Raw genomic sequence first — 25,171 nt, 5'->3', positions numbered from 1 at the left:
CACATTTTTTTAAAGTTTTTTTTAAAGTTATTTATTTATTTTTGAGAGAGAGAAAGAGAGAGCAAGCAGGGGAGGGGCAGAGAGAGGGAGAGAGAGAATCCCAAGCAGTCTCTGCACCATCAGCACAGAGTCCAATGAGGGGCTCAAACTCACAAACAGTGAGCTCATGACCTCAGCCAAAATCAAGAGTCAGATGCTTAGAGTCAGATGAGCCACGCAGGTGCCCCCAATTCCACATCTTAAAGGAACATGCAAGAATGTACTAGGGACCTGGGGTGCCATGCTGGCTCAGTTAGTTAAGAGTCCGACTTCAGCTTAGGTCATGAGCTCGTGGTTGGTGAGTTTGAGCCCCGTGTTGGGCTCTGTGCTGACAGCTAGGAACCTGGAACCAGCTTCAGATTCCATGTCTCCCATTCTTTCTGCCTCTCCCCATCTAGCACTCTGTCTCTCTTTCTCTCTCTCAAAAATAAACATTAAAAAAAAAAAAAAAAAAAAAAAGAATGTACTAAGGACCTGAATTGAAATGGATGGAAGTTCCCATTTGGTAGTTCTGAATTATATTATGTGGCTCTGTCCCCTCAGTTTTCAGAGGGTCTAAGGACTGGGGCGATGGTGGGGTGGGTCCAAAGAAGATATGCCTACTTTATATAGGCAAGCCCTAGGCCTCAGGACTACAGTGCTCCTCGAGGCCTTGGGAATGGGTAAATAAGTCTGATATCCTGCCTGCTTCAGCACCCACACAGACACAAATATCCATCCACAAATAAATATCCTTTCTTCCTGGGCTTTTCCTCTATCAAATAATGGTTGGTGGGCATTGCTTTGTATTACCTTGAAATTGTCATTAATCATTGGGAGCCAAATACTACTTCCATAAGATGGGAGTCTACATTTGTTGCCTTTACTTCCATACCTCTTGCTCACTCAACCCATTATAACCTTCCTTCCACTTCTCTAAAACTTTCCTGCAAAGATCACCCACAACTAGAGAATCAAGGTGGTGTTGTTTGAGCTTATCTTAATCATTCCCTGGAATCTGACACTATTGACCAATCCTCTTTTACTTCCTTTGCCGCTATGACACCAGTTTTCCTTCTACATTTCTGACAGCTCCAGAACTCATCTTCAACTCCTCCCTTTCCTTTACCATCTTCCCCACATTCCAATGAATCATCAAGTCCTGTTGATTGTACACATTTCCCAATTCTGTCCTTTCTTCTCCATGCCCATGGTCTTTGTCTTGTAAGGTTGCTCTCCTGGTCAAGGGTCACAGGCTTTTGTTCTCTAGAGCCTTCTCCAATTTCTTCACATAGTAAATCGTCTACTGGAGTCAACTTTCTGAAACATACTCTTCCAGCCACCTCTAGGTTTGTGTAATTTATTACATTGTATCTTAAGCATCTGTTTATACAAGTCTGTGAACTTCACCAGTGAACTCCTTGAGGGCAGGAAATGATCTTATCCATTAGGACATTGGCTTGGGCAGGGTGGGAGTAAGATGCATTTCCTGAGACACTCAACAAACAACGAGGTAGCTTTTCCTCTGTATTCCCAAGGGTTCCTATCTAGCTGGTTCCCCAATCCCAGAGCACTTGCAGTAGCAACGGGGACCCTCTTTCCAAAACTGTAACAAACTCAGGATTCTCATCTCATCTCACCAAGGTCCCAGTCACCCAGCCTTCGCCTTTGATTCTCTGCATGCCTCGTTTAGGAAACGGATGCCCTGGAGGACTCTTGGGAGCTCTCTCCGCTAATTTTGCATATGCAATTAGTGGTAATTGCCCAGATGAAGAAAGGTGCCCTTCATTTTAGGGCTTCTTTCCTTCCATTCGTACTGGGCGAAGGAGCAGAGCGGGGAAAGTGAGAACCACTTTAGAAGGGAACCGGCTGCAAAAGAATGGCAGAGGCCGACGCACACCAGACGCCCGAGTGCGGTACTCGGTGCTAAGCTAGGGCTTCCCCTTTTCCCCACCTCCTTCGTTAAGCTCGACCCACTTTAGGGCGGGACCTCCCACTCAGCCAATTCTGGGAGACGAACCCTGGCGGTTTGTACTCTTCCTTTCCAATGAGAAAAAAAGGAAGCAGCTTGGCCCCAATAACCAATCCAAGGAGGCGGCGCCTGGTTGTCAGGCAGGTTTGTAAGAGTTTGGGCCAATTGGAGGCGCAGACACCGCTCGACCCGGGCGCAGCGCGCAGGCGGTGGCGAAGAGACGCCGAGCGGGCCGAGTGCGGCCGAGCAAAGCCGGAGCCGGAGCGGGGCCGCAGGAGCCGGGCTGGGTCCGGACGGGCCGAGATGCCCTATAAACTGAAGAAGGAGAAGGTGAGCGTGGCCCTTTTCTTCGCGCCTCCGCCTTGGGGCCTGCGCGGAGCACTGGGAGAGGCCGAGCCAGGCCCGGGACAGCCCCAGACTGACCCTCCCGTCCGGCCCCCGCAGGACTCCCGGGGCCAGCCCTCCGCCCCCGCCGCTAGCCGCACCCCCAGCCTGTGCCGCAGCTGGAAAAGCTCCCTCACCTTGCCTGGGATAGAGTCCCCCGCGTACACCTCCCTCCTTTCCTCCCCTCACCTACCCCCCGGCCCAGGGTAACCACCTCCCTCCAGATCTGCTCCACTCCCAGGTCACTCCCCTGCTTTTTCTTCCCGCCCCCACCCCACTCTCCCCACTCCCCACCCGGTTACCCGTTTGGGACAGCCCCTCATCTGAGACCGCACCTCCTTCCAGCCCACCTCCCCCCCGCCCCCCATTGCGCGCAGCCCCTTCCCTTTTCTTACGCGCCGGGCCTGGGCCTGGGCCGGCCTTCTCCACCGTCCCCTACAGCCCCTTCTCCCTCCCCGCCAAGCACCTTGACCTAGAACTGCTCTGCTTTCTCTCTCCTCCACCAAATCTGGCCTAGGCCCCTCCCTCTAGTTCTTCCTTCACACACAAACTTGTAAGCCAGGACTGAGCCCTTCCTTCTGTTGATGGAACCTCAGAACGTCAGTGTTGGAAGGGACCACTGAGCGCATTCAGCGTAATCCTTAGTGATACAGATGAGGAGACTGAGGCCCCGACAGGGGAAGGGACTTGGCCAAGGTCACACAGCCTGTTTGGAGGCCCAGCTGCAATATCAGGTCTCTTGACTTAAAGGCCTCCTTTGTACCAAAGCCCCCCTAACAGGCATCAACCGATTTGCAGGTTCATCCTAAATCAGTTACCTTTCCTAATCTGAGCAAGGTCCTCTCCTTTTCCTAATCTTAGGGTAACCTTTGCATTTTTCCAGTTTTGCAGTGCTGGATTCCTGCCTTTCCTGGGCTACACTATCCTCAAATTGGGAATCTGCCCTTACTATCAGATTAATTTTCCTTCTTACCCCAAAGGCCAGCCAACCCCTGGGCACCCTTGACTTTGTCATGGTGTCCTGATACAGGCTTGTTTCTTGATGTTGCCTTCTTTCACCTTCCTCTTCTATTTCCATATTGCCTTCTTGCCCCTGTTCTTCATCCCTGCCTTTCTCTACCTTCTATTTCCTGCTGTTGCTGAGGTCTGACTCAGAGGTGTGGTTCCTTTGAGGTACAGACTCACACAGAGGATGCTAGGATACCAGTTCCAGCCTCCCCCAGCTTCTCCTTTCCTGGGGCTGGCCCCTCGTGGTGGGGCTGGCTCTGGCCTGGTGCTCTGCTCAGCCACTTTATGACCCCAGAGGTGTCTTACTTTCATTTGCCCTCTGATTGGCTGGTTGCTGGGCTGCCATCTCTGACCTTATCAATTCAACTCTTTATCCTGGGGCTTTTGGAGATTTCCCAGGCAGCTCTGATTCTGGGTTGTCTCCATAACTTCACAGGGCCAGAGGTTCTGAGTGTAGGGTTGGTGATGGTGTACTAGGCACTGAACCTCCTGGGGTCCTGGGTTGGCAGGTTTGTGTTCCCCACCCAGGCCCTGTGTCCTTGGGGAGTGGGTCTGCTGAAGTGGTTTGGGCAGCTTAGCTGTGAATGATGCACACACAATTCAGCCACACCAGAGGCTAAGGGGGTTCCTTCAAGGAGCGTGGAGGGGCATGAAATTCAGGGGAAGCTGGTGAAGTCCCCACCCATCTGTAGTTTTTAGTCTGATACTAAAATGGGACAGACACTGTCCCATCTACAGTAAGCCTTCCTCTTCTAGGTGATTGAGAAGAAAAATTCTTAGACTTGCTGGAACCATAGATATTTGACCATAGTATTTGGCTGGGAAACAACATTGGAAGAATTGGGTTGCACAGAACCAGGCATCTCTGATTCCTTTCAAGGTTTAACTTTCTGCTTTTGATTTCCAGTTGCATTTGGCCTCCTTCAATGGTTAACAAGCCCTGAGGGAGAGGTCGGTGACAGAGTGACTGAGCTTTGCCCAGATGGGGTGGGGACAGAGAGGAGGATCTTTATTGCACATCCATCACCTCTGTCCTTTCTCCTTCATCTCTGCTGGTCCCAGTCTTGGCCATCCTTCACAACCTTCTCCCTGAAGCCTTTCCTGAACCCTCACTTCCCAGTGAGCTCTCCCCTCCTCAGGATTTGTGGAACACTTGATAGGTCACGTATGGTCCTTTTTGCTCCCTTGGACTGGAATTAATTGTGGATAAATCTTTTCTTCCCCCTTGAGATAATAACTCCATTTTGGTTTGGCCTCTTCCTTGCACACAGTAGGCCCTCAATAGATGGGTGCTGAGTCAGTCCCTTGGGGGATTTGCTTCCCTCCTCTTCCCTCATGTTCTGATCTAGGACTGAATCTCTTTTAGGTTCCCAGGTGGCATGCCCCTGCTCCTTTCCACTTTCTTCTTGTTTTTAATAATAGTAATAACGGGCTAACATTGGGATTTTCATGTGCTGGACACTGTGCTAAAGGGAATTAGGTAGTGTGATTGTTGTCACTTAAAAGAGGAGGACTGAGGCTCAGAGAGGCTAGTTAACCTGCCTACAATTCCAGAGCTAGTAAGAGTTGGGCCCCAAACACAGTGTGGGCTCCAAACCCCGGTTCCAGGCCGCAAGTGACGGTTGGGCTGCACTGTGTTGTGTGCACTTGACCTGTTCTGCAGGAGCCGGGGAGCAAGAGTGGTGGGCGTGGTTTCCCCATGCCCCCACACACGCCCACATAACCAGGCAGCTGGGATTCTCACGGCACACTCCCTGTTAGGTATGCTTAAGTGCTGTAGGGCTGGCGGAGAAGGAGCTTGTGGTCAAGTAGAGAGATGTGACATGTATAAAGGTGGGTCAGCTTTGTCCATGAGGCCCACGTCCGAGGTATGTGCGGTCACCTCAGTGACTCCTGCCTGCGCCCCTCATCCTTTGCCTCTACACGCCATGCTCTCAGCCACACTCCCTGGCCCTTTGGCAAGGGGTCGGTATGCCTGCCAGCCTGGTCAGTGGGCAGCTGGGAGAGTGCTCAGCCCAAAGGAGCGCCTTCCTGCTGGCTGACACCTGGAGCTGCTCCCCACCTGGGAAAGGCTCTCATCCTCCCTGCCCCCTCCTCCAGCCCACGCAGAGCTCTGTTCTCCCAGAAATCCTTGTGCCCCCATAGTCAGTGTGACTTAACACTTGTCACTGAAGGGGCGCAGTTGCCATCAAGTGTCAGAATCTCAGAGCCGAAAGTGACTTCCAAGGTCCTCTGACAGTCTTCATTTAGGGCTCAAACCCCTCCTGCCCATGCATTAGAAGAGTCACGAATGCTCCTTTGCTTGAATGCTCTCAGGACTGGGGAGCTTACACACAGCCGGTTTCTGTGCAGCTGCTTCAGGAGAAGATCCTTCCTATTCGGAGCCTCAGCCTGTCTTCCTGCCACTTCAGCCCATGCCTCTTGGGCTCCTGGATCCACATAGAGCAAGTTGCATCTTTAGTCCACATGGCAGCCCTTCATTTATTCGTAAAACCCTCTCGTGCTCGCCTACTGCTGGGACTCCTCCCCTCCATCATTAGCCATCCCAGCCTTGCAGCTGTTGCTCTCAGGACAGGCTTTTGAATCTACTCCCAGTATGGGTTGTATTTCGCCAGAAGAAAACCTAGGATTTGTCTTTGTCCCTCCCAAAGTCGGATGCTCACGATGGAACCAGATCCTCCTGAACAGCTCCATCAAGTGCCAAGCACAGGGGCACTTCCATGTCCCCTCCCCATGCCAAGAGCTCTGCACTCCGTTTGCTAACTGGACAGAAGGTCATGGGGTGCTGGGGCAACCCTGGCACATGAAGGATTTGTGTGGAGCTTGCAATCAGACCTAAATCCCCAAGTCTTTTTCACATTTTCCCCATCCTGTCCCTGTGCAGTTGCTTTTTTTGGCCTGAGGCAGAGGAAGAGACGCCAGGCAGGCCAGGGCTCTGAGCCAGCGGCCCGGCTCCCGAGGGAGACTTCGGACTAGCGCTCATCCTTGTAGCAGTTCAGGGTCTTACCCCCATCCCTGTCCCCGTGCTTGTCCACCAAGGCACTCTTAGGGATAATTCCTATACCTGATCATGCCAATAGCACCCTCTAGTCTGGATGTTATTTGTAATTTACAAAAAAAGGCCTCCAGGTCTTTGCAGATGGCCTTGGGGGAGAGTGGTGACTCTGTCTCCTCCAGCATGAGAACCTTAGGCACCCCCCCCCTGCCCGCTCTAGCCAGAAGCCAGACAGAATAGCTTGTTCCTTAAAGCTCCACACCCTGGTTCTTCCTTGACAGAGGCTCTCCGGGGCCCTTACTCATACAGCAGCCATGTGAGTAGACAGATCATTATTATCATGCTTCATTACTATGTCTTAGCAATGTCTTCCTCACCACATTCCAAACTCTTTGGAGGGACTCCCTTTGTGTATCCCAAGTCCTCCTCCCCTGGGCTAGGTACAGGGTAGATGTTCAGTGGTTCTGACTGATTACTTCCGTTGGACAGAGGATAATTACAACACAGACCTAAGCAGTCCAGATGAGGCCTCTCCCTTCTCCTGGCATCTGCTGACTACCTCCATCTTCCCCCTTCAGGAGACCCCCAAGCTTGCCAAAGGCACGACCAAGCCCAGCAGCTCGGGCAAGGATGGTGGCGGCGAGAGCGCCGAGGAGGTAATGAAAGTGGGCACGGCTCTAGTTACGGTGCAGGCACCAGCTCCAACTGCTCGACGGCTAGTGGGGTGAGGGATCCCAGGGGGCCAGATGTGATCCAGGCAGAAGGGAAGGGGCCTTCCACAGCCTGGGAGGAGCTTGGACAGCCCAGCCAGGTAGCTGCCTTCAGTCAGGCAGCCTGCCCCTTCGGCTGGTATAGAGCAACTACGCTCTGCAGTTCTTCAGACTCCCCAGCAATTCTTGTGAAAGTTATTTCTCTGTCTGCCAACCTTGCGTGGTAAGAATTCCTTTTTCCTTAGAATGAAAAGCTAGGGGTAGCAGGTGCTGGGGGGGAAGGGAAAAAGTACAAGGGTGCTCAGTGGGGAATAAGTGGCTTTGGCATGGCTTGGGGTGGGGAAGGGGTGGGAGTGGCTGGCGTCCTTGAGCCGGCCAGGGCTGGGCCCACTGCCCTTGGTTCTGATCCAATGGGAACCTGCTAAAGGACAGTGATGAGCAGAGGTCAGCACAGCTTGGAAGTCTAGGGCTGTAAAGCAATAAATGGCAAGCAGAGAGAGCACTGGAGGGTGGAGAGACTTAAGTCCAGAGTATGTCCAGGAGAGTTTGGGAGTGTGCTCAATGCGATGCTCAAGATGGTGGCCGGTCCTGTGAACATGTTGAGCAAGTAAGTACCCATCTTACTCAGAAACTGGTGATCCTTGGTTTCTCTGCTTTTTTGTTTGTTTGTTTGTTTGTTTATTTTGAGAGGGAGAGAGCGTGAGCGTGTGAGTGAGCGGGGGAGGGGCGGGGGGGGGGGGGAGAGAATCCCAAGCAGGCTCCATGCGGTCAATGTGGAGGGGCTCAGTCTCATGAACCGTGAGATCATGACCTGAGCCGAAATCAAGAGTCAGACACTTAACTGGCTGAGCCACCCAGGCGCCCCTCTGCTTCTTCTCTCCTGTTCTCAACTGTTTAGAGCCATAGAGGACAACAGGAAACATCTCTGTGATTATGGGCAGGGCTTGTGGATTTGGGGAGGAGAAGAAATCGATTAGCAAGTATTGGAGTTAATCCTGGATTTAGACTTTTCTATGTACTTCTGGTCCCTGTCACCTCTAAAGAGATCTGAGCACTTCCCACACCCCTGACCTTCATTTTAGGCCTCATTTGAGTAATCAGAAGAAGCAGGGCAGGTGTTCCCCATTTTACAGACATGGGAGTTGAGGACCACAGAAGATGAATTCCTCCTTCCTTTGCCCTTAAACAGTAATTTGAACATGTCTCCAGGATAGACCTTATCACTTTTTGTTGTAACTATTTTTCCAACGTGGGTTTCTCTCCACCAGACTGTGGACTCTGAGGGAGGGGAGCTGGGTATGCTGCTTGAAAGCAGCCGGCACCTTGTTTCTTCCCCACGTCTGTATGCTCATGTGTTTTGTTCTTTGGGCGGGGTGGGGGGGGGAGGGGAGAGGGCAGGGTGGGCATTTTTATTTTATTTTTTATTTTTTTAAGTAATCTCTACGCCCAGTGTGGGGCTTGAACTCACAACCCTCAGGTCAAGAGTCACCTGCTTCACCAACTGAGCCAGCCAGGTGCCCCTTATGCACTTGGTTCTTAATAACTCATCAGTCAGCGCTCCTGGGAAACACTCCCTCTGGGCCCAGTCTCCCCTTTAGGAATGGTGACATCTGTGGGACCCACAGGGAAGGTGGCTGGGAGCTGGCAACTGACATTCAAAGCAGCAAGAGAGACATAGAAATGGGATTTAAAGGGACAGAAAGGAATAGTTAGGGGGCTGTTCTCATCTTTTGCCTAACTCCTACTTGTTCAGTTACTAGATAGATTGGATGTCTTGTCCTAAAAGCAGCCTTCCTTGACTGCCTCCCCCTCCCTCCCCACCAGGACATGGTCAGGGCTCTGGCTATTTGCTCTACTAGCTCCAGTACCGCCCCACAGCAGCATTTACACGGCTGTAATTAAACAATTTGGTGTGAATTCATTGTTTATCCATTTTAACTTTTGTGTTATTAGCACGTGAGTGAGCTCCTTGAGGTTTCCCTTTGCTTCCCTTTGAGCCGCCCAAGGGCTTGGCACATTACAGGTGCCAGGATTTGAATGCATTCGTGGCTAAATAAGTAAACCTAAGTGTTGGAAGTAACCTTGGAGTCTAACCCTCTCCTTTCCCAGATAGGAAAATGAAAGCTCAAACAAGTTAGGAAATAGGCTGAGACCAACTGCTAGGATTTCTCCACTGTCTTTCTGGACACATCTATTTGAAAAAGGAGAGTGTTGAGTTCACCTGGGGCTCTGTTTTGTGAAATGGTGCTCAGGGCTTACCTGTACAAGGCAGATGCAGAAATGCTGCATGATTTTCCAGACATGTACCCATGTGGCCCCAGGCAGAGGGATGGTGGAAAAGTTGGGGGCCAGGCTATGAGGCTCAGGTCATCCAAAGCTGTTTGGCACAGTCCTTCCCTTGCTGTTTTTCTAGTCCAGAATTTGGGGCTCTTCTAGCCAAATTTACCCTGTGTCATGCATTTGCCAGAGCCTTTCCAATTGATGTAATAATTCCAGCAGCCACCATTTAGTTTATTGAGCAGTTACTTGTGTGTTAGGTTCCTAGGGCAGCCATAACAAATGACCACAAACTAGGTGGCTTAAAATAACAGAGATTTATTCTCTTACAGTCCTGGAGGCCAGAAATCTGAAATCGAGGCATCAGTAGGCCATGTCCCTCTGAGGTTCTAGGGAAGAATCTCTTCTGTACCTCTCCCTAGATTCTGGTGGTTTTTAACAGTCCTCAGTGTTCCTTGGCTTATGGATGCATCACTCCAGTCTCCTCCTCCACCTTCACCTTCACATGGGGTTCTGCCCTGAGTGTCTCTGTGTTCACATTTTCTTCCTTCCTCTTTTTTTGTTTTTGTTTAATTTATTTTTGAGAGAGAGAGAGAGACAGAGTATGAGCGGGGGAGGGGCAGAGAGAAAGGGAGACAGAATCCGAAACAGGCTCCAGGTTCCGAGCTGTGAGCTGTCAGCTCAGAGCCGGACATGGGGCTTGAACTCGTGAGCCCTGAGATCATGACCTGAGCCGAAGTCAGATGCTTAACTCACTGAGCCACTCAGGCGCCCCGTGTCCACATTTTCTTCTTATGAAGACACTAGTCACATTGGATTTAGGGCCCACCCCAACTTGTTTATGTCTACAAAGACCCTATTTGTAAGTTACGTCACGTTCACAGATGTTGGGTTGACACTGTTCAACTTCCCAGGTGCTGTCTTAAGACCTTTGCTTGCATTTAACCTTTTAATCTCATTTAATCTTCACAACACTCCCCTGAGGTCATTCTGTTATCAGTCATCATCCCCATTTTACAGATGAAACTGAGGCTTGGTGACGTTAAATAGCTCTTACTCAGCTGGTAAACAGCAGAGCTGGAATTCAACCCAGTGTGCTGTGGCTCACGAGCCAATTCTGTGTGTTTTTGTTTTTGTTTTTTGTTTAGACTTCATTATTTATTTTTAAAGTAGACTTCACACCCAGCGTGGAGCCCAGTGTGGCCTTGAACTCACAACCCTGACTGACATCAAGACCTGAGCTGAGATCAAGAGTTGGGAGCTTAACCGACTGAACCACCCAGGCACCCCTCCTGTGTTCTTAATGACGTGATACCCTGTGTCTAAGATTCTGGAAGAGTCTTAGAACGGAAAGGAGCCTTGAGAGATTGGATAAGACTCACTGTTGACCTATCGCTGCAGGCAAGGGTCTTTCCTGCTCTGTCTCTGGAGACAGCAGTTCACTGCCCTGGACTCCACTCGGTGGTGTGCCCTGTCCTGAGTTCTGGGAGCGGGGACAGAGGGAGGAAGAAATTATCTCAGTCCCTCCATGTCCGCCTGTCCTCCCAGTAGGCAAAATTGTTGCCCTAAAAACATTCTTCTGTCTTATCAGTCCTCTACTTAAAAAGCTCTGTTGGTTTGGGGCGCCTGGGTGGCTCAGTCCATTAAGTGTCCGACTCCGGCTTAGGTCATGATCTCATGTTTCGTGAGTTTGAGCCCTGCATCCGGCTCTGTGCTGACAGCTGAGAGCCTGAAGCCTGCTTCGGGTTCTGTGTCTCCCTCTCTCTGCCCCTCCCCCACTCATGCTCTGTCGCTCAAAAATAAATAAAACGTTAAAAAAATAAAAAGAAAAAGCTCTGTTGGCATCTCATTGCTTTTAAGTTAAAATTCAAATTCACACTCTGGACCCCTCTGAGGGGGCCCTGCCTTATTTTTCTAGCACCCATCCTGGTTTCTCACTCTGCTGGACTTCCCATCTCCTGATACAAGCCCTTTTATAACTCTGGGTCCTTATTGATGAGATTCCATTGGCATGGACTACTTTATTTTTCTGCTTTGTTCCTTTTTTTTTTTTTTTTTTTTTGTTTATTTTTGAGAGAGAGACAGAGTGTGAGCGGGGGGAAAGGCAGAGAGAGAGGGAGACACAGAATCCGAAGCAGGCTGCAGGCTCTGAGCTGTTGGCACAGAGCCCGATGCGGGGCTCAAATCCGCAAACTGTAAGATCATGACCTGAGCCGAAGTAGGAGGCTCAACCCACTGAGCCACCCTGGAGCCCCCCCACCCCCAGCTGCTTTGTTCTTTTGCCTGCTGAGCTCATGTTTGTCCTTTGAGAGCAAATCAAAAGTTACCTCTTCAGGAACAGCTTCACTCATTCTTCTGGCAGAGTTTGTGTTCCCGTATCCTTGGTGGCACTCTGTTTTTTCATTTCCCTGGTACCAAGAGCTGCCCGTGTGTTGGTCTCACCCACTGGACTGTGAGCTCTTTGAGGGCAGGGGCTACCCTTTAATCTCTAAGGCTTAGCATGATGGTCATTGAATAAATGAAGGAAGGAAATAATTTAGTTCAGCTAGATAGAGCTCTAGGTGTCAGGATAGGAGAGAATGCCTCTGCAATTTTTTGGGGTTTTAAACTAAAATGATCTTTATTTGACTGGGTGATTGATTATGCAAAAGCTGTGACATTGTGAGTTTTTCACTGTTTTACCTTTCATCTTTTTCTGACAACACTTTTTAAAAATTAAAAAAAATGTTTATTTATTTAGAGAGGGAAATAGAAAGTGCATGTGCGAGCAGGGGAGGGGCAGAGAGATAAGGGAGAGAGAGGATCCCAAGCAGGCTGCACGCTGCCAGCGCAGAGCCCGACATGGGGCTTGAACCCATGAATGTGAGATCATGACCTGAGCTGAAAACAAGAGTTGGATGCTTAACTGACCCAGGTGCCCCAATACATCTCTCTGTCTTTCCTTTCCTCTCCTCTCCTCTCCTCTCCTCTCCTCTCCTCTCCTCTCCTCTCCTCCCCTCCCCTCCCCTCCCCTCCCCTCCCCTCCCCTCCCCTCTCCTCTCCTCTCCTCTCCCTCTTTCTTTCAAGTTAGCTCTACACCCAATGTGGGACTTCAACTCAGGACCCTGAGATCAAGAGTCTCATGCTCTACCAACCAAACTAGCCAGGTGCCCCTTTACAATACTTTCTATAGTACTTAATTTATATTTCTTTTTTTTCTTTAATTTAATTTAATTTTTAAAAACATGTCTTGAGAGAGAGCTGGTGTGAGCAGGAGGAAGGGTGGAGAGAGAGAATTCCAAGTAACAATAACAGTGCAGGGCTCAATCCCATGAACCGTGAGATCATGACCTGAGCCCAAATCAAGAGTTGGATGCCCATTTGAGCCTCTCAGTCGCCCCCTTAATTTATATTTCTATCTCTTATTTTAGGTTTAAATATTTGGGTTTGATTATTAATGGTGATTGTGTTAGGATCAAATTGGACTAGGGTTGGTTCAGAATGGGCAAGTTTAGTTGCAGTCTCTTGAGTGCGAGTGTGGTGCATAAATTCCAAGTACCACTTGACTGCTGGAGGCCCAAATCTAGGAAGGCTTCTTGGAGGTGGGAGGAGAAGGCACTTCAGGCAGAGGAAATGGCCAGGTTGGCTGGGTTGCCTTCGGTCAGCGTTCACCAGTGATGGTGATAGTTGCGGAAGGTTCCCCAGGGGACTCACCTGCCTCCCACCTGCAGCCCAGGTCAGTAGAAAAGTTAAAAGCTGAAGCTTTTACTGGGTGCCTGGCTGGCTCAGTCGGGGGAGCATGTGACTCTTGATCTCGAGATTATAAATTCGAGCCCAAAGTTGGGTGTAGAGATTACTAAAAGATAAAATCTTTTAAAAAATGATAAAAAAAAAAAGGCTGAAGTTTTTAGAGGAAAGAGTTGGACATGAAGTGAGTCACTGGCATAGCCCCATGCCTCATGCTGACAAGCATGTTTCCTATTGAAGAGTGAATAGACCAGGGGATGCCTCATTGAGGCTTGGCAGCCAGGCGCTTTGCTGACTGGACCAGCTGTCTTTCAGATGCTTCTTGTGTGTGGGGCCTGGGAGCCAATGGTCCTTATAAAACCAGGTGGCCCAGTGGGGTGAGGTGGGACAAGCTAAGCTCAGCAGCTCTCCAGCCACCCCTGCCTTCAATGATGCATTCCTAGTGGAGAAGGGACCTCAGGCATCAACCTATTGGTTTTTATTTTTATTTTATTTTTAAATTTTTTTTAGAGAGAGCATGAGCAGGGGAGGAGCAGAAGGAGAGGGGGAGAGGGAATCCCAAGCAGGCTCCACGCCCAATACGGACTTGACATGGGGCTCGATCTCAGGACCGAGAGATCATGACCTGAGTCGAAATCCAGCTCAGCCACCCAGGTGCCCCTCTACTGGTTTTTAAACTTTGATTTTTAGCCATGTGACCCTCTGTTCTCTTAACCTGACTTGGAGAATAGATGGGAAACCACAGATTTGCCCATTTCTCTGTTAGCAGAGAAAATCGAGGCCTGGCTTCTCTCCTTCTGGGCGAATGCCTCTTTCCCTAGACATCCCCTCAGTGTGCGGTTTGTGGAGGTGCAAAGTGTCTTTCTTATCTGGGACGATGGAGAAGGACATGCTCTTCCTCAGAGTTTTGTTCGTTAGCTGCCACTGAGCCCCTTGCCCTGGTATAACTAATGTTTCTCCCTCCTACTCTGCTCCTGACACCATACAGTGCTCTGTTCTGATGGTTCCGGGCTTGGGACAGGAAAGGTCTGGCCCCCTGTCAATCAACCAATCAAACCTTCATTGAATGCCTGTTAGGTGCCAGTGCTTGAGGGGACCCAGAACAGTACAAACCAGGGTCCTGGCTTTCAGGGGACTTGCTATCTAGTTGGACATGTGAACACACCGAGCCAAGAGGCATCACTGGGGATGATCACAGAGCCAGTGAAACAGACAAAGAAGAGGGTGGGGCTTAAACTGGATCTTGAAAGATGAAATGCTTTCTTGGGTTCCCCCGTTTTAGACCAAGGAAGATAACGGACCCATGGGAACACTTGAGGCATGCTAATTTCAGGAATTTCCAGGTTGCATTTTTAAAGTCTAGGGATGGGAAATAATCGTGATAACAGTAGAAGACACTTCTTACAAAGCACTTCTGTCAGCTATATAACGTTCACTTAAATCGTTATTACAAACTTATGAGCTAGGTACTATTGTCATCCCCACTTTACAGATGAGGAAATGGAGGTAGACAGACTAGTTGACTTTCTGGAGGTTACTTGGCTAATAAATGGCAGAGCAGGAGTCAAACCCAGGCAGTCTAGTGGGAGTCTGTGCTTGTGACCACCAAGCTCCACAGATAAGGATTTGGTTTTTCCTGCAACCGGGAAATGAAGGCACAGGGCAGGGGTGGGTCTGGTTCCCCACGCTTCTGCCTCTCTCTCCTATCCCTCACCAAGGTATGAGCCATCTGCCATGTGCAGGAAGAGAGACCCCAGGACACCTTGTACAGTCTAACCAGAATCACACCGGCTGAGTGCTGGTCATGGCAGGAGAGGTGTGTGGCGGCTAATCTTGCCCCATTTCCTTGTGCTCCCTTAGGTTAGTGTCTGGGGTGATCATTTCAGGTGGGGGAGAGGGCCAGATGGCCAAGAAGGTAATGAGCTACACTGGACCCACAGGCCAGCCCCAGGCTGGATGCAGCGTGTCTCTCCTCTCCTCTGATCCCCAGATAGGTCACAAGCTTGACATAGTTGTTTCTATAAAAAATTCAGAGCCTACAAAGCATAACATTTCTGTCTTCCTCCCTTCCCCCATCCCAGATGATTTCATATTCTCCCATTCTTTTTTTCTTTTTTTAATTTAATTATTTTGAGAGAGAGAGAGAGAGAGAGAGAGAGAGAGAGAGAGCACAAGCCGGGGAGGAGCAGAGAGAAAGGGAGAGAGAGAATCCCAAACAGACTCTGTGCCATCAGCACAGAGCCCGATGTGGGGCTTAAACTCACGAACTGTGAGATCATGACCTGAGCTGAAGTTAGCCACTTAACCCACTGAGCCACCCAGTCTCCTGTGGTGTGGGTACCCAGCTGGACATGGCCTCCGTCCTCTGATCCTGCTGCAGTCTCTGGGGGCAAGGGTTGTCCTGCGGCCCAGCTTCTCCCCTCTACCGGCAGGTGGTTACCTGACAGTACCTGTGGGTGGACAGCGTTGCAAACACCTGTGTGTATACTTCTGACAGTGACCTTCGTGGGGCCCCAACACCCGTGTCTGGGATGGAGTAAAGAGATAGCTTTAAAAAAATTAGCTGTGTTTCTCCCATTATATAAATGTGTCAGCTTGTAGAAAATCGAGAAAAGTAGAGAAAAGTCATCTGTCATTCTGCTACAATGGGAGACAGTCATAAAAACAGTGGTGGCTTGCTGTTGTTTTTTCCTTCTCTTCACTGGGCTTTGGGTTCTGTGCACGTGTTGTAATGTGGGTGAGTTCATTTTGCATGTACAGTTTTGTGTTATCCTTATTTAACTTTGCATAGGAAGCAATTTTCTGTCATTACATAGTTTTAGGCTTTGTTTTATTTTGAAATTTATCAACATGACAACATGTACATTGTTCAGAAAGTCAGACAGTAAGTACCCTTGGCCTTGTAATGAAAGGAGCAGCTCCCGCCTAGCCCCCTATTCTGTTGCTTTGTGGTGACCGCTTTCAACCCACCTTTCCTTGGAAATTGACTTCTGTGCTTCCAAATAAGAGTCTTTTTTTAAAAAAAAATTTTAATGTTTATTTATTTTTGAGAGAGACAGAGACAGAATGTGAGTGGGTTAGGGGCAGAGGGAGAGGGAGACACAGAACCCGAAGCAGGCTTCAGGCTCCCGAGCTGTCAGCACCAGAGCCTGACGCGGGGCTCAAACTCTGAGATCATGACCTGAGCTGAAGTCAGACACTCAACCGACTGAGCCACCCAGGCGCCCCAAGTCTTTTTTCTTTTTAATGTTAATTTATTTACTTTAGAGAGAGAGCACAAACAGGGAAAAGGCAGAGAGAGAGGGAGACACAGAATCCGAGGCAGGCTTTAGGTTCTGAGCTGTCCGCATAGAGGCTGATGCGGGGCTGGAACCCATGAACACGACATCATGACCTGAGCTGAAGTCAGACACTTAACCAACTGAGCCACCCAGGCGCCCCAATTAAGAGTCTTTTGCTGCTTTTTAAAAAATTCTTTTGTCAAAAAATTTTTTTTTAATGTTTATTTATTTTTGAGAGAGGGAGAGAGAGAGTGCAAACTAGGGAGGGGCAGAGAGAGAGAGGGAGACACAGAATCCAAAGCACGCTCCAGGCTCCGAGCTGTCAGCACAGAGCCCGACGTGGGGCTCAAACTCGTGAACCATGAGATCATGACCTGAGCCCGAGTCGGACACTCAACCGACTGAGCCACCCAGGCCCCTCTAAAATTCTTTCATTTTTGAGCATTAGATATAATCTATTGACTTCCTACTATGGAAAAGTAAGGTCTTAGCATCTTATATCCAATATAGACCTTTCCCATCCTCCCAAAGTACTTATCACCAATTTTGGGTAATTACTATGGCTGTGTAAATATTTTCTACAGTCGAACCATGTATGATTGCATGTAGTACATAGTTTTCATGAACATAATTTTAACTCCATGATTGATTATTTATTTATTTATTTATTTGCTGTTATAAATAGGGCACAAAGCCCTATATATATATTTATACATATATATACATATATATATGTATATATATATATAAAGTGTGCACAAAGCCTTTTGTATGTAGTATGGAGAATCCCAAGCAGGCTCCACGTTCAGAGCAGATCCTGGTGCAGGGACTCCATCTCATGACTGTGAGATCATGACCTGATTGGAAATCAAGAGTTGGATGCTTAATGTACTGAGCCACCCAGGCGCCCCTCTTTTAACTTTTGACCAAGAATGTGATGCATTCAGTGAAGTGGGAAAGTACAATAATCTCAAGTATGCTACCTAACGAATTTTTTTTTTCTGCTTAATGAATTTTTACATATGTTTATGCTTCGAACCACCTGCCAGATCCAGTCAAGATATAGAACATTTCCATTACTCAGAAGATTCCTCAGATCCCTTCTCAATCAATCCCACATCCCTGCCAGCCCTGGCAAGATAGCCACTTTTCTGACATCCATCACCATCAATCCATCAATTAGATTTGCCTGTTCGTGAACTAGAACAAACATTTTGAAGGCTCTCGATGCACAGGCAGTGGGCACCATTTTGGGAGACACGGCTTCTTGACCACCCCCTTCTGGGGATAATAAACCTTAGTCATCTCTGACCCTGAGCTGCTCCAGGGTAGGAGATGGCTGCTTGGCTGCCCAGGCCTGTGCAGGCATGGATGGACTGCAGGATGGGCTGCGGCCCCGGGTGGGAGCTGTACCTTGGGGAGCAGACTTCAACAAATCACTTATTTGACTAGGCCCAGCCCCAGCCCCAGCCTCAGCCCCAGCCGCAGCCGCAGCCCCAGCCCCAGCCCCCATCGTCCAACAAGCGTCCCAGCAACAGCACACCGCCCCCAACGCAGCTCAGCAAAATCAAGTACTCTGGAGGGCCCCAGATTGTCAAGAAGGAGCGACGGCAAAGCTCCTCCCGCTTCAATCTCAGCAAGAACCGGGAGTTGCAGAAGCTTCCTGCCCTGAAAGGTACTTGGAAAAGGTCATGGGGGCTGGTGCACCAGGCCTAGGGGGCCACTGGGCATTGGCTGTATGGAGGTTTGGGAGTATTTGAGGGGGATGGAAGTTCTAGACAATGTGAGAGGGAGGTCCACCAGGGCTGGGGTGCCAGGGGAGCAGGATGGCAGCAGGATGGGTTAGGGGAAGGCCCTGTAAGGCAAGTAGCGCATGGCAGTGAAGGGCTAGGGAGGAGAGACTGACTATTGCCTCCCCCTACAGATTCGCCAACCCAGGAGCGGGAGGAGCTTTTTATCCAGAAGCTGCGCCAGTGCTGTGTCCTCTTTGACTTTGTATCAGATCCACTCAGTGACCTCAAATTCAAGGAGGTGAAGCGGGCAGGACTCAACGAAATGGTGGAGTACATCACCCATAGCCGTGATGTTGTCACTGAGGCCATTTACCCCGAGGCTGTCACCATGGTGGGCACAGGGAAAAGGGGAAAGCAGGCAGGGACGGGGGCTGTGGAGAAGCCTGCATGGAGCTCTCACCTGGGTCCTCCCCCTCAGTTTTCAGTGAACCTCTTCCGGACGCTGCCACCTTCATCGAACCCCACCGGGGCCGAGTTTGACCCAGAAGAGGATGAGCCCACCCTGGAAGCTGCCTGGCCACATCTCCAGGTACCACAGTGAGGGGGCATGCTGGCCCTGGCTTCAGGGAATGGGGCACTCTGAGACAGCAAGGGGTATGTCTCAGTCCTTGGGGAATACCCCCTAAGTGGATGCTTATTGCTCCCGACAGCTCGTGTATGAGTTTTTCTTACGTTTCCTCGAGTCTCCTGATTTCCAGCCAAACATAGCCAAGAAGTATATCGACCAGAAGTTTGTCCTTGCTGTGAGTCCCTGAAGTTCCTGTCCTTTCCTCCTTCCAGTCCATGAACTCTAGCCCCACAGCTCCTCAGTGAGGTCCCCACCCTTTCTCCATCTGTTGAGTATTTGGGCTTTCAACTGTGTCTGCTGCAAAGGACTGGTGGTGGGGGAGGGATAAGCAAATCCCTCTGCTCTTAACAAGCTTCTAGCATAATTGAAGGAAATTAGCAAGAGTTACCTCTTCCCCATCAGTGGGGCATGCAGACACGCATACCCAGACATCACACTGGGGAAAGCTATGTAAAGGAATCACTCTGCTCTCCAGAGACTTGCCCCCATACCCCCCCCCCCATCCAGAGAACCTCTGGGTGTCCCCTGGCTAGGAATCCATGTCACCCCAGCGCTGACCTTCCCAGGCTTCTGCCTCATTCACCACCTTTTCCTCCCACCTGCTCCCAGCTCCTGGACCTGTTTGACAGTGAGGATCCTCGAGAGCGGGACTTCCTCAAGACCATCTTGCATCGCATCTACGGCAAGTTTTTGGGGCTCCGGGCTTATATCCGTAGGCAGATCAACCACATCTTCTACAGGTGAGGCCGGGAGCCAGCTTAGGAGCATAGCAAGCCCTGCTAAGTTGGGATGGGAGAAGGGAGGTAGGGGGACTCTGCAGAGTGCTGGAGGAACATTGGGGATTGTCACGAGAGCCTTTCTTTCCTCCCTCAGGTTCATCTATGAGACAGAACATCACAACGGGATTGCTGAGCTCTTAGAGATCCTCGGCAGGTAAGCGGTGGGGTGGGGGCACACGTGCCTGCAGAAGGTTGGAGGGACGGGAGCACTGAGCTTGGATGGCCCTTTGGTGCTAACAAACCTCCTATAACTCCTAGCATCATCAACGGCTTTGCCTTGCCCCTTAAGGAAGAGCACAAGATGTTCCTCATCCGTGTCCTGCTTCCCCTTCACAAGGTCAAGTCCCTGAGTGTCTACCACCCGCAGGTGAGCTGCCTTCCTCCTGATGATCCCTGACACTGGCAGCAGAGAAAAGAGAGGGAGGGGAAGATATTCCATCTGGGATGGGGGTGGCAGAAGGAGTGGGTGGGATAATTCCTCTTTACACCTCTTCTTCCATTCTGGGCTCTTGCTTCTGTCCCTGATCCCTCTGAGACCCGGACCCTACGCCTCACCTCCTTTCTACCTCAACCTTTTGCAGCTGGCTTACTGTGTGGTACAGTTCCTGGAGAAGGAGAGCAGTCTCACAGAGCCGGTAATTCCCCTTCCCAGCCCCAGGACACCTCTTCCTGTCAATTAAACTTCCCAGTCTGCCTATTGAATAATGCCATAAGCAGGTGCTCAGGAGGGATGTGGCCCAACAGGTGACATGGATTCCTCTCTGAAGGAAAAGTAAAACCTATATATAGGAAACAGAATCAGGCCAGTTAGCGGAGGCCACCTGAGCTGTGCCCATCAGGGTGGGGAGAGAGGCCAGGAAGGCTTCCTGTGGAAGCAGGCAGGTGTTGAGTGAGAATTTTATCCCCGTGTCCTCCTCTTCTCACAGGTGATTGTAGGACTCCTCAAGTTCTGGCCCAAAACCCACAGCCCCAAGGAGGTCATGTTCCTGAATGAGCTAGAGGAGATTCTAGATGTCATTGAACCTTCAGAGTTCAGCAAAGTGATGGAACCACTCTTCCGCCAGCTTGCCAAGTGTGTCTCCAGCCCTCATTTCCAGGTGCGACTCAGACCAGCATATCCCGTCCCCAGGCCTCCTAGAAACTGAGGAGGGTTTTCAGCAGAGTGAACCATACCCCTGCTGAGTCCCACCTGTCCCCACCAGGTGGCAGAGCGTGCTCTCTATTACTGGAACAATGAGTACATCATGAGCCTGATCAGTGACAATGCTGCCCGAGTCCTCCCCATCATGTTCCCTGCACTCTACAGGAACTCCAAGAGCCACTGGAACAAGTAGGCGGCTGGGGTAGGGCTGGGTGGTGGGGCTCTGGTTTGGGAAACTGTGAGGGGGTGGAAGAACTGAAGAGCCAGCGGTCTCATCGGGTCACTGAGCACAGGGGCTAGTGCCCACTGCACACTGACAGGCCCTTGAGGAACTGACCAGGGAGAAGACAGCGATGTGAGAAATGTCTGCAATACCTACAGTAGAGTGTGGCTTGTATCCTATCTTCTCCCCGTCAGAGATAGTCTGCAGCTTTAGAGACTTCATTCTGTGCTGTGAGAAGCTGATGTGATCTTTTTTAGCATTTGCTGGATCCCACTGTCGTAAAGAGACTTTCCAGCCAAAAGCAAGTGCACTGTGGTGCAGGTGCTGTCCGTTAAGCTGCTGGGAGGCCATTAGGATAGGCCAGGGCATAGAAGTAGCGTGAAGAAGGTAGGTCTTAGAGCACGGGGTGAGGCAAAGGAGGGACAAACAGACCAAGGCCTATAAAGAACCTGAAATGCCAATCTCAAGTCACGTGATTTGGCTAGAACGATAAGCTTACACTGCAGGGGTCTATGAAAGCTCTTAGCAGAGACCCCTCCTGGGAGAGAGCAAATTGGGGTCCTGGCACTGCCCTTAGTATAAGTAAGGCCTCCTGTACCTGATCCTTCTTCCCGGTGGCAGGACAATCCATGGACTGATCTACAATGCCCTAAAGCTGTTTATGGAGATGAATCAGAAGCTGTTTGATGACTGCACACAACAGTACAAGGCAGAGAAACAGAAGTGAGTATCTCTCGACTTGGGGGCTTCCATCTTCACCCCAGGTTCCCTCTGCTTCTCTTTCAAGCCCACCGCCTATCCCATCTTTGCTCCCTCAGGGGCCGGTTCCGAATGAAGGAAAGAGAAGAGATGTGGCAAAAGATCGAGGAGCTGGCCCGACTCAATCCCCAGGTGAGCTTTTCCTGCCGCTGCCCCGACCTGAGGGGCCCAGTTTGGCCTGGGGGAGGGTTTGTTTCAAGACAGGTCCACAGACTTCTGAAGCGGCTCTCACCACCTGCTCGTGCCTCCTCTCCTTCTCAGTATCCCATGTTCCGAGCTCCTCCACCACTGCCTCCTGTGTACTCGATGGAGACAGAGACCCCCACGGCAGAGGACATCCAACTTCTGAAGAGGACGGTGGAGACAGAGGCTGTGCAGGTGGGAAGGCATAGAGGGAATGGGGAGCAGAAATAAAAGCTCTGAAAGGGAGAGGAGACAGGAGCGGCAGATCCGAGGAATAAGGGGAGGAAGCCATAAAATTTATTGGGAATCGGTTACCATTCCTCGCCTTCTCCGTACCTACACGTAGATGCTAAAGGACATCAAGAAGGAGAAGGTACTGCTTCGGCGGAAGTCCGAGCTGCCCCAGGACGTGTATACCATCAAGGCGCTGGAGGCACACAAGCGGGCGGAAGAATTCCTAACTGCCAGCCAGGAGGCTCTCTGACCCCCTCACCGTCCTACCACAGGGCCACAGCCCACTCAGCCCTGGGACGCTGCCCTAGCCCTCCACCCTCTGCTCCCCACTGGCTGACTTGGGGCAAGGCAGTGCCTCTCTAGCTACTCTAGGGAGGGGATGTGGCACTTGAAGCAGGGGACCCCCCCCCCCCAGAGTGGTCCCTCTTCTTCCCAAAATGTGTTCATGCCTCCCTGTGGCTAGTACAGACAGGCTGAGCACTGAGATCCTCAGTGCCCAGACAACTTGGGGATGCCTGTCCCCCTCCTCTCCTAACCCCACAGCTACCTGAGGCTGCTCTGAGAAATACACACAGGAATACATATGCTCCTCTCCCCTTCCCTTAATCCTCATTTCAACTCCAGGTGTCTTTCCTTCTCTCCCTCCCCTGCAGAAGCATATAGGGAGCAGCAGGAGATTATTCTCACCAAAGTTATGTCAAGCCCCATTGGCCCCTGGAGTGAGTAGCTGGAGGGGAGCCAACCCCCAACAGGCACAATTAGGCCCCCAGCCCCAGCAGTGTGCAGGCTGATGGGGTTGAATTATTTTCTCTTATCCCCTGCCTGACCAAGACAACATGGGGAGGTCAAAAGGAGAAAAGCATACGCTATGGACCATAGGTGATGGAATATAGGGCCCAGATGGACCAAGAGAAGGGGGTGAACAAACACCCTACCCTGTGCCCCCTCTTTGGTGAGCAGCAGCCCTGGGATCACAGACATGGAAGGGACCACCCTGGGGCTGACTGCTTTCCTATGTTGTTGGTTCCCAAAGCTAGGAGGAAGCAGGGAGCAGTGCCCTAAGCATGGCTCCCCCGACACCTATTTATTTCCTTTGTGCTGATGCTGGGCAGGCCCCCAGTTGTCCCTTTCAGACACCCTGAAGGGGCAAGGGGCTGAAGAGGGCCAGACCCAGGTTCCAGGGGCACAGGCAGTGCAGCTTTTGGCTGTGTACATAGGGTGCTTTATTCTCCACAGTGATACATGCTAAGATGGGTTGGGCTTGGGCCAATGTCCCCATATGTACAGAACTGAATAAAGTGGGTCTCTGAGAAGTCTGATTTGCCTTGATGTGGAAAGGGAGATGGAGAATATGAAGATGGACATTACAACCAGGGATGTGTTCAGTCCTATGCTGGTTCTGGCCTGGAATGCAGGGAGATAAGGCAGCTCTCAGGGTAGTCACTTCCAGGCTGGGGTCGTCCCCTGCCGGGCTTGAAGGGCCTTCTGTACCACATCTTCCCACTGGGCATCTGATATCTCCCGAGCCCAGGCAGGAACCCCTGGCGCAGGCAGGCTTACTCCAGCCATTGTCCTTTTCACCAACTCCACATGTTCTGAAATCACAAAAAACAGGATAACAGAAACGATGGGACCAGCTCCACTCCCCATTCTTTGAATTAACCCATAACCCTTGGGCTACCAGGGAGGCCAAATCCATCTTGTTATTTCCAGGCAAGCCCACCTACAACCCAAGTCTAACACAATAGACTTTCACCTGGATTCTGAAGTCTGTAAAATCTTAGATGACAAACTGTTGTTTTAGGAACGGGGTGTTCCTCTATGACTTCCCTTTCTTTACTGGTTCTGACCAGTCCCTTTCCTCCAACATTATTCCAAAATGAAAGCATGCTCCCTTTACCCGGGTCCATGGGAATAGAGCTGTGGTTGCTCAATCCTGTGGCTCCTTCCTCCTCTTCATCCTCGCTCTCTAATGGCGGGTCTGGCAAATGAAGCCCCAGGGCCTAAAGAGCCAGAGAGAAGACAGTTCAGGTCCAGCACTTCAGGAATCCCAGCTTCACCTGGCCAGAATAGTGCCGCCTCCACCATACCTGGATCCGATCCTGAATATCAGCAACTACATCTTCTCCATCCCCCACCGGTGCCAGCTCCACCTCCTCCGGTTCAGGATCTTGGTTCAGGGGTTGGTAGGAGTAGCCAGCTGGGCCTGCCCCCGTTTCCTCCTGCTCTTCCTCAGGCTCCTCGCTGCTCCAATCCCCAGTGCCTTCCGTAGGGCCCTGGTGCGGCCCTAATTCCTCAGTCTGATTGGGGAAGATACGCTCGGGGCCCATGGTGTCTCTCCCTAGAACTACTGCTGCCATCCGGGCAGGGGCTGCAAGAACAGGGAGGGCGGGAGGGTAGGGATCGGATGAAATCAGGTCCACCTATAGCCACTCATCCAGTTCCTTGTGGTCTCCTGCGTCCGCAAACCATTTAACCGCTTCCAAGCTTCCTGCATCCCACTCTCTCCTGGGCACTCCACCATTAAAACCGACTCGTATCTTGAACGGAGGCCCACCGAACTTGCTCTGCCAATTCTTAAATAACAGCCCAACCCGAGACCATACCACTTCCCAAAAGACACTCCGTCCAGAACCCCGCCCGCCCCTACTCCCCTACTTGGGAACTCTGGATCGCCAAACGAGCTCCCCTAGACAGGGCGTACCCGCCCCCTTCTTCCCTCTCCAAAGGGTTCCCCTATGTACCGCCTGACAAATGCCCTTCAGGCCCCAGGGGCTCCCCTCAAATGGCCCCAGCAGCGGCGTCCGCCACCCGCCCCCACCGATTCTCGGCGCCGGTGTTTCCGCGCGCCTCACCCGCTCAGAGCCCGCGGCTGAACCCGCACCTCCACTTCCGGCGGAGCAGGACGTACTGGGGCGCCTGGTCCTCCAGCCCCTCCCCGTGCTCATGATTGACGCGAACGAGAGACAAGCCGTACGCCTCTTGCCCCGCCTCCACCATCTCCTGCTCCGACAACAAAGGACTACATTACCCAGTGATGTCCAGGATTTTTGGGGGGTTTTTTTGACACATATATGCACAGGCGCACAACCTCCCTCGGCTCCTGGCCACTCCTCAGCC

The 25,171-nt window shown here is 51.0% G+C and overlaps 2 protein-coding genes across 5 annotated transcripts; one reads left to right on the top strand and one right to left on the bottom strand.

The window, feature by feature from the left end:
- Window positions 1–1,531: 1,531 nt before the first annotated feature.
- Window positions 1,532–23,364, top strand: PPP2R5D (protein phosphatase 2 regulatory subunit B'delta). 2 transcript variants are annotated; one of them, XM_027057718.2, is made up of 16 exons: window positions 1,532–2,320; window positions 6,956–7,033; window positions 17,824–18,046; window positions 18,296–18,495; window positions 18,583–18,693; window positions 18,815–18,907; window positions 19,342–19,472; window positions 19,606–19,665; window positions 19,770–19,878; window positions 20,093–20,146; window positions 20,438–20,608; window positions 20,714–20,841; window positions 21,497–21,598; window positions 21,694–21,766; window positions 21,896–22,012; window positions 22,164–23,364. In XM_027057718.2, exons 1-16 carry the CDS (start codon window positions 2,066–2,068, stop codon window positions 22,299–22,301), a joined length of 2,043 nt encoding a protein of 680 aa, XP_026913519.2. In that variant the 5' UTR covers window positions 1,532–2,065; the 3' UTR covers window positions 22,302–23,364. The 2 variants fall into 2 exon arrangements, with proteins under 2 accessions (XP_026913519.2, XP_026913520.2); XM_027057719.2 differs by having other exon boundaries at window positions 1,718–2,320; window positions 17,830–18,046.
- Window positions 23,251–25,061, bottom strand: MEA1 (male-enhanced antigen 1). Of its 3 annotated transcripts, none has more exons than XM_015071242.3 (4): window positions 24,936–25,061; window positions 24,142–24,422; window positions 23,952–24,054; window positions 23,251–23,646 (listed from the first exon to the last, which is right to left on the bottom strand). In XM_015071242.3, the coding sequence occupies exons 1-4, from the start codon at window positions 24,997–24,999 to the stop codon at window positions 23,492–23,494; spliced, it is 603 nt and encodes a 200-aa protein (XP_014926728.1). In that variant the 5' UTR covers window positions 25,000–25,061; the 3' UTR covers window positions 23,251–23,491. The 3 variants fall into 3 exon arrangements, with proteins under 3 accessions (XP_014926728.1, XP_014926730.1, XP_014926732.1); XM_015071244.3 differs by having other exon boundaries at window positions 24,907–25,057; XM_015071246.3 differs by lacking the exon at window positions 24,936–25,061 and adding an exon at window positions 24,796–24,926.
- Between the last annotated feature and the right edge of the window lie 110 nt (window positions 25,062–25,171).

Source organism: Acinonyx jubatus, chromosome B2, assembly GCF_027475565.1.
Source record: "Acinonyx jubatus isolate Ajub_Pintada_27869175 chromosome B2, VMU_Ajub_asm_v1.0, whole genome shotgun sequence".
Lineage (NCBI taxonomy): Eukaryota > Metazoa > Chordata > Mammalia > Carnivora > Felidae > Acinonyx > Acinonyx jubatus.
This window is presented reverse-complemented; position numbering and strand designations above follow the sequence as displayed.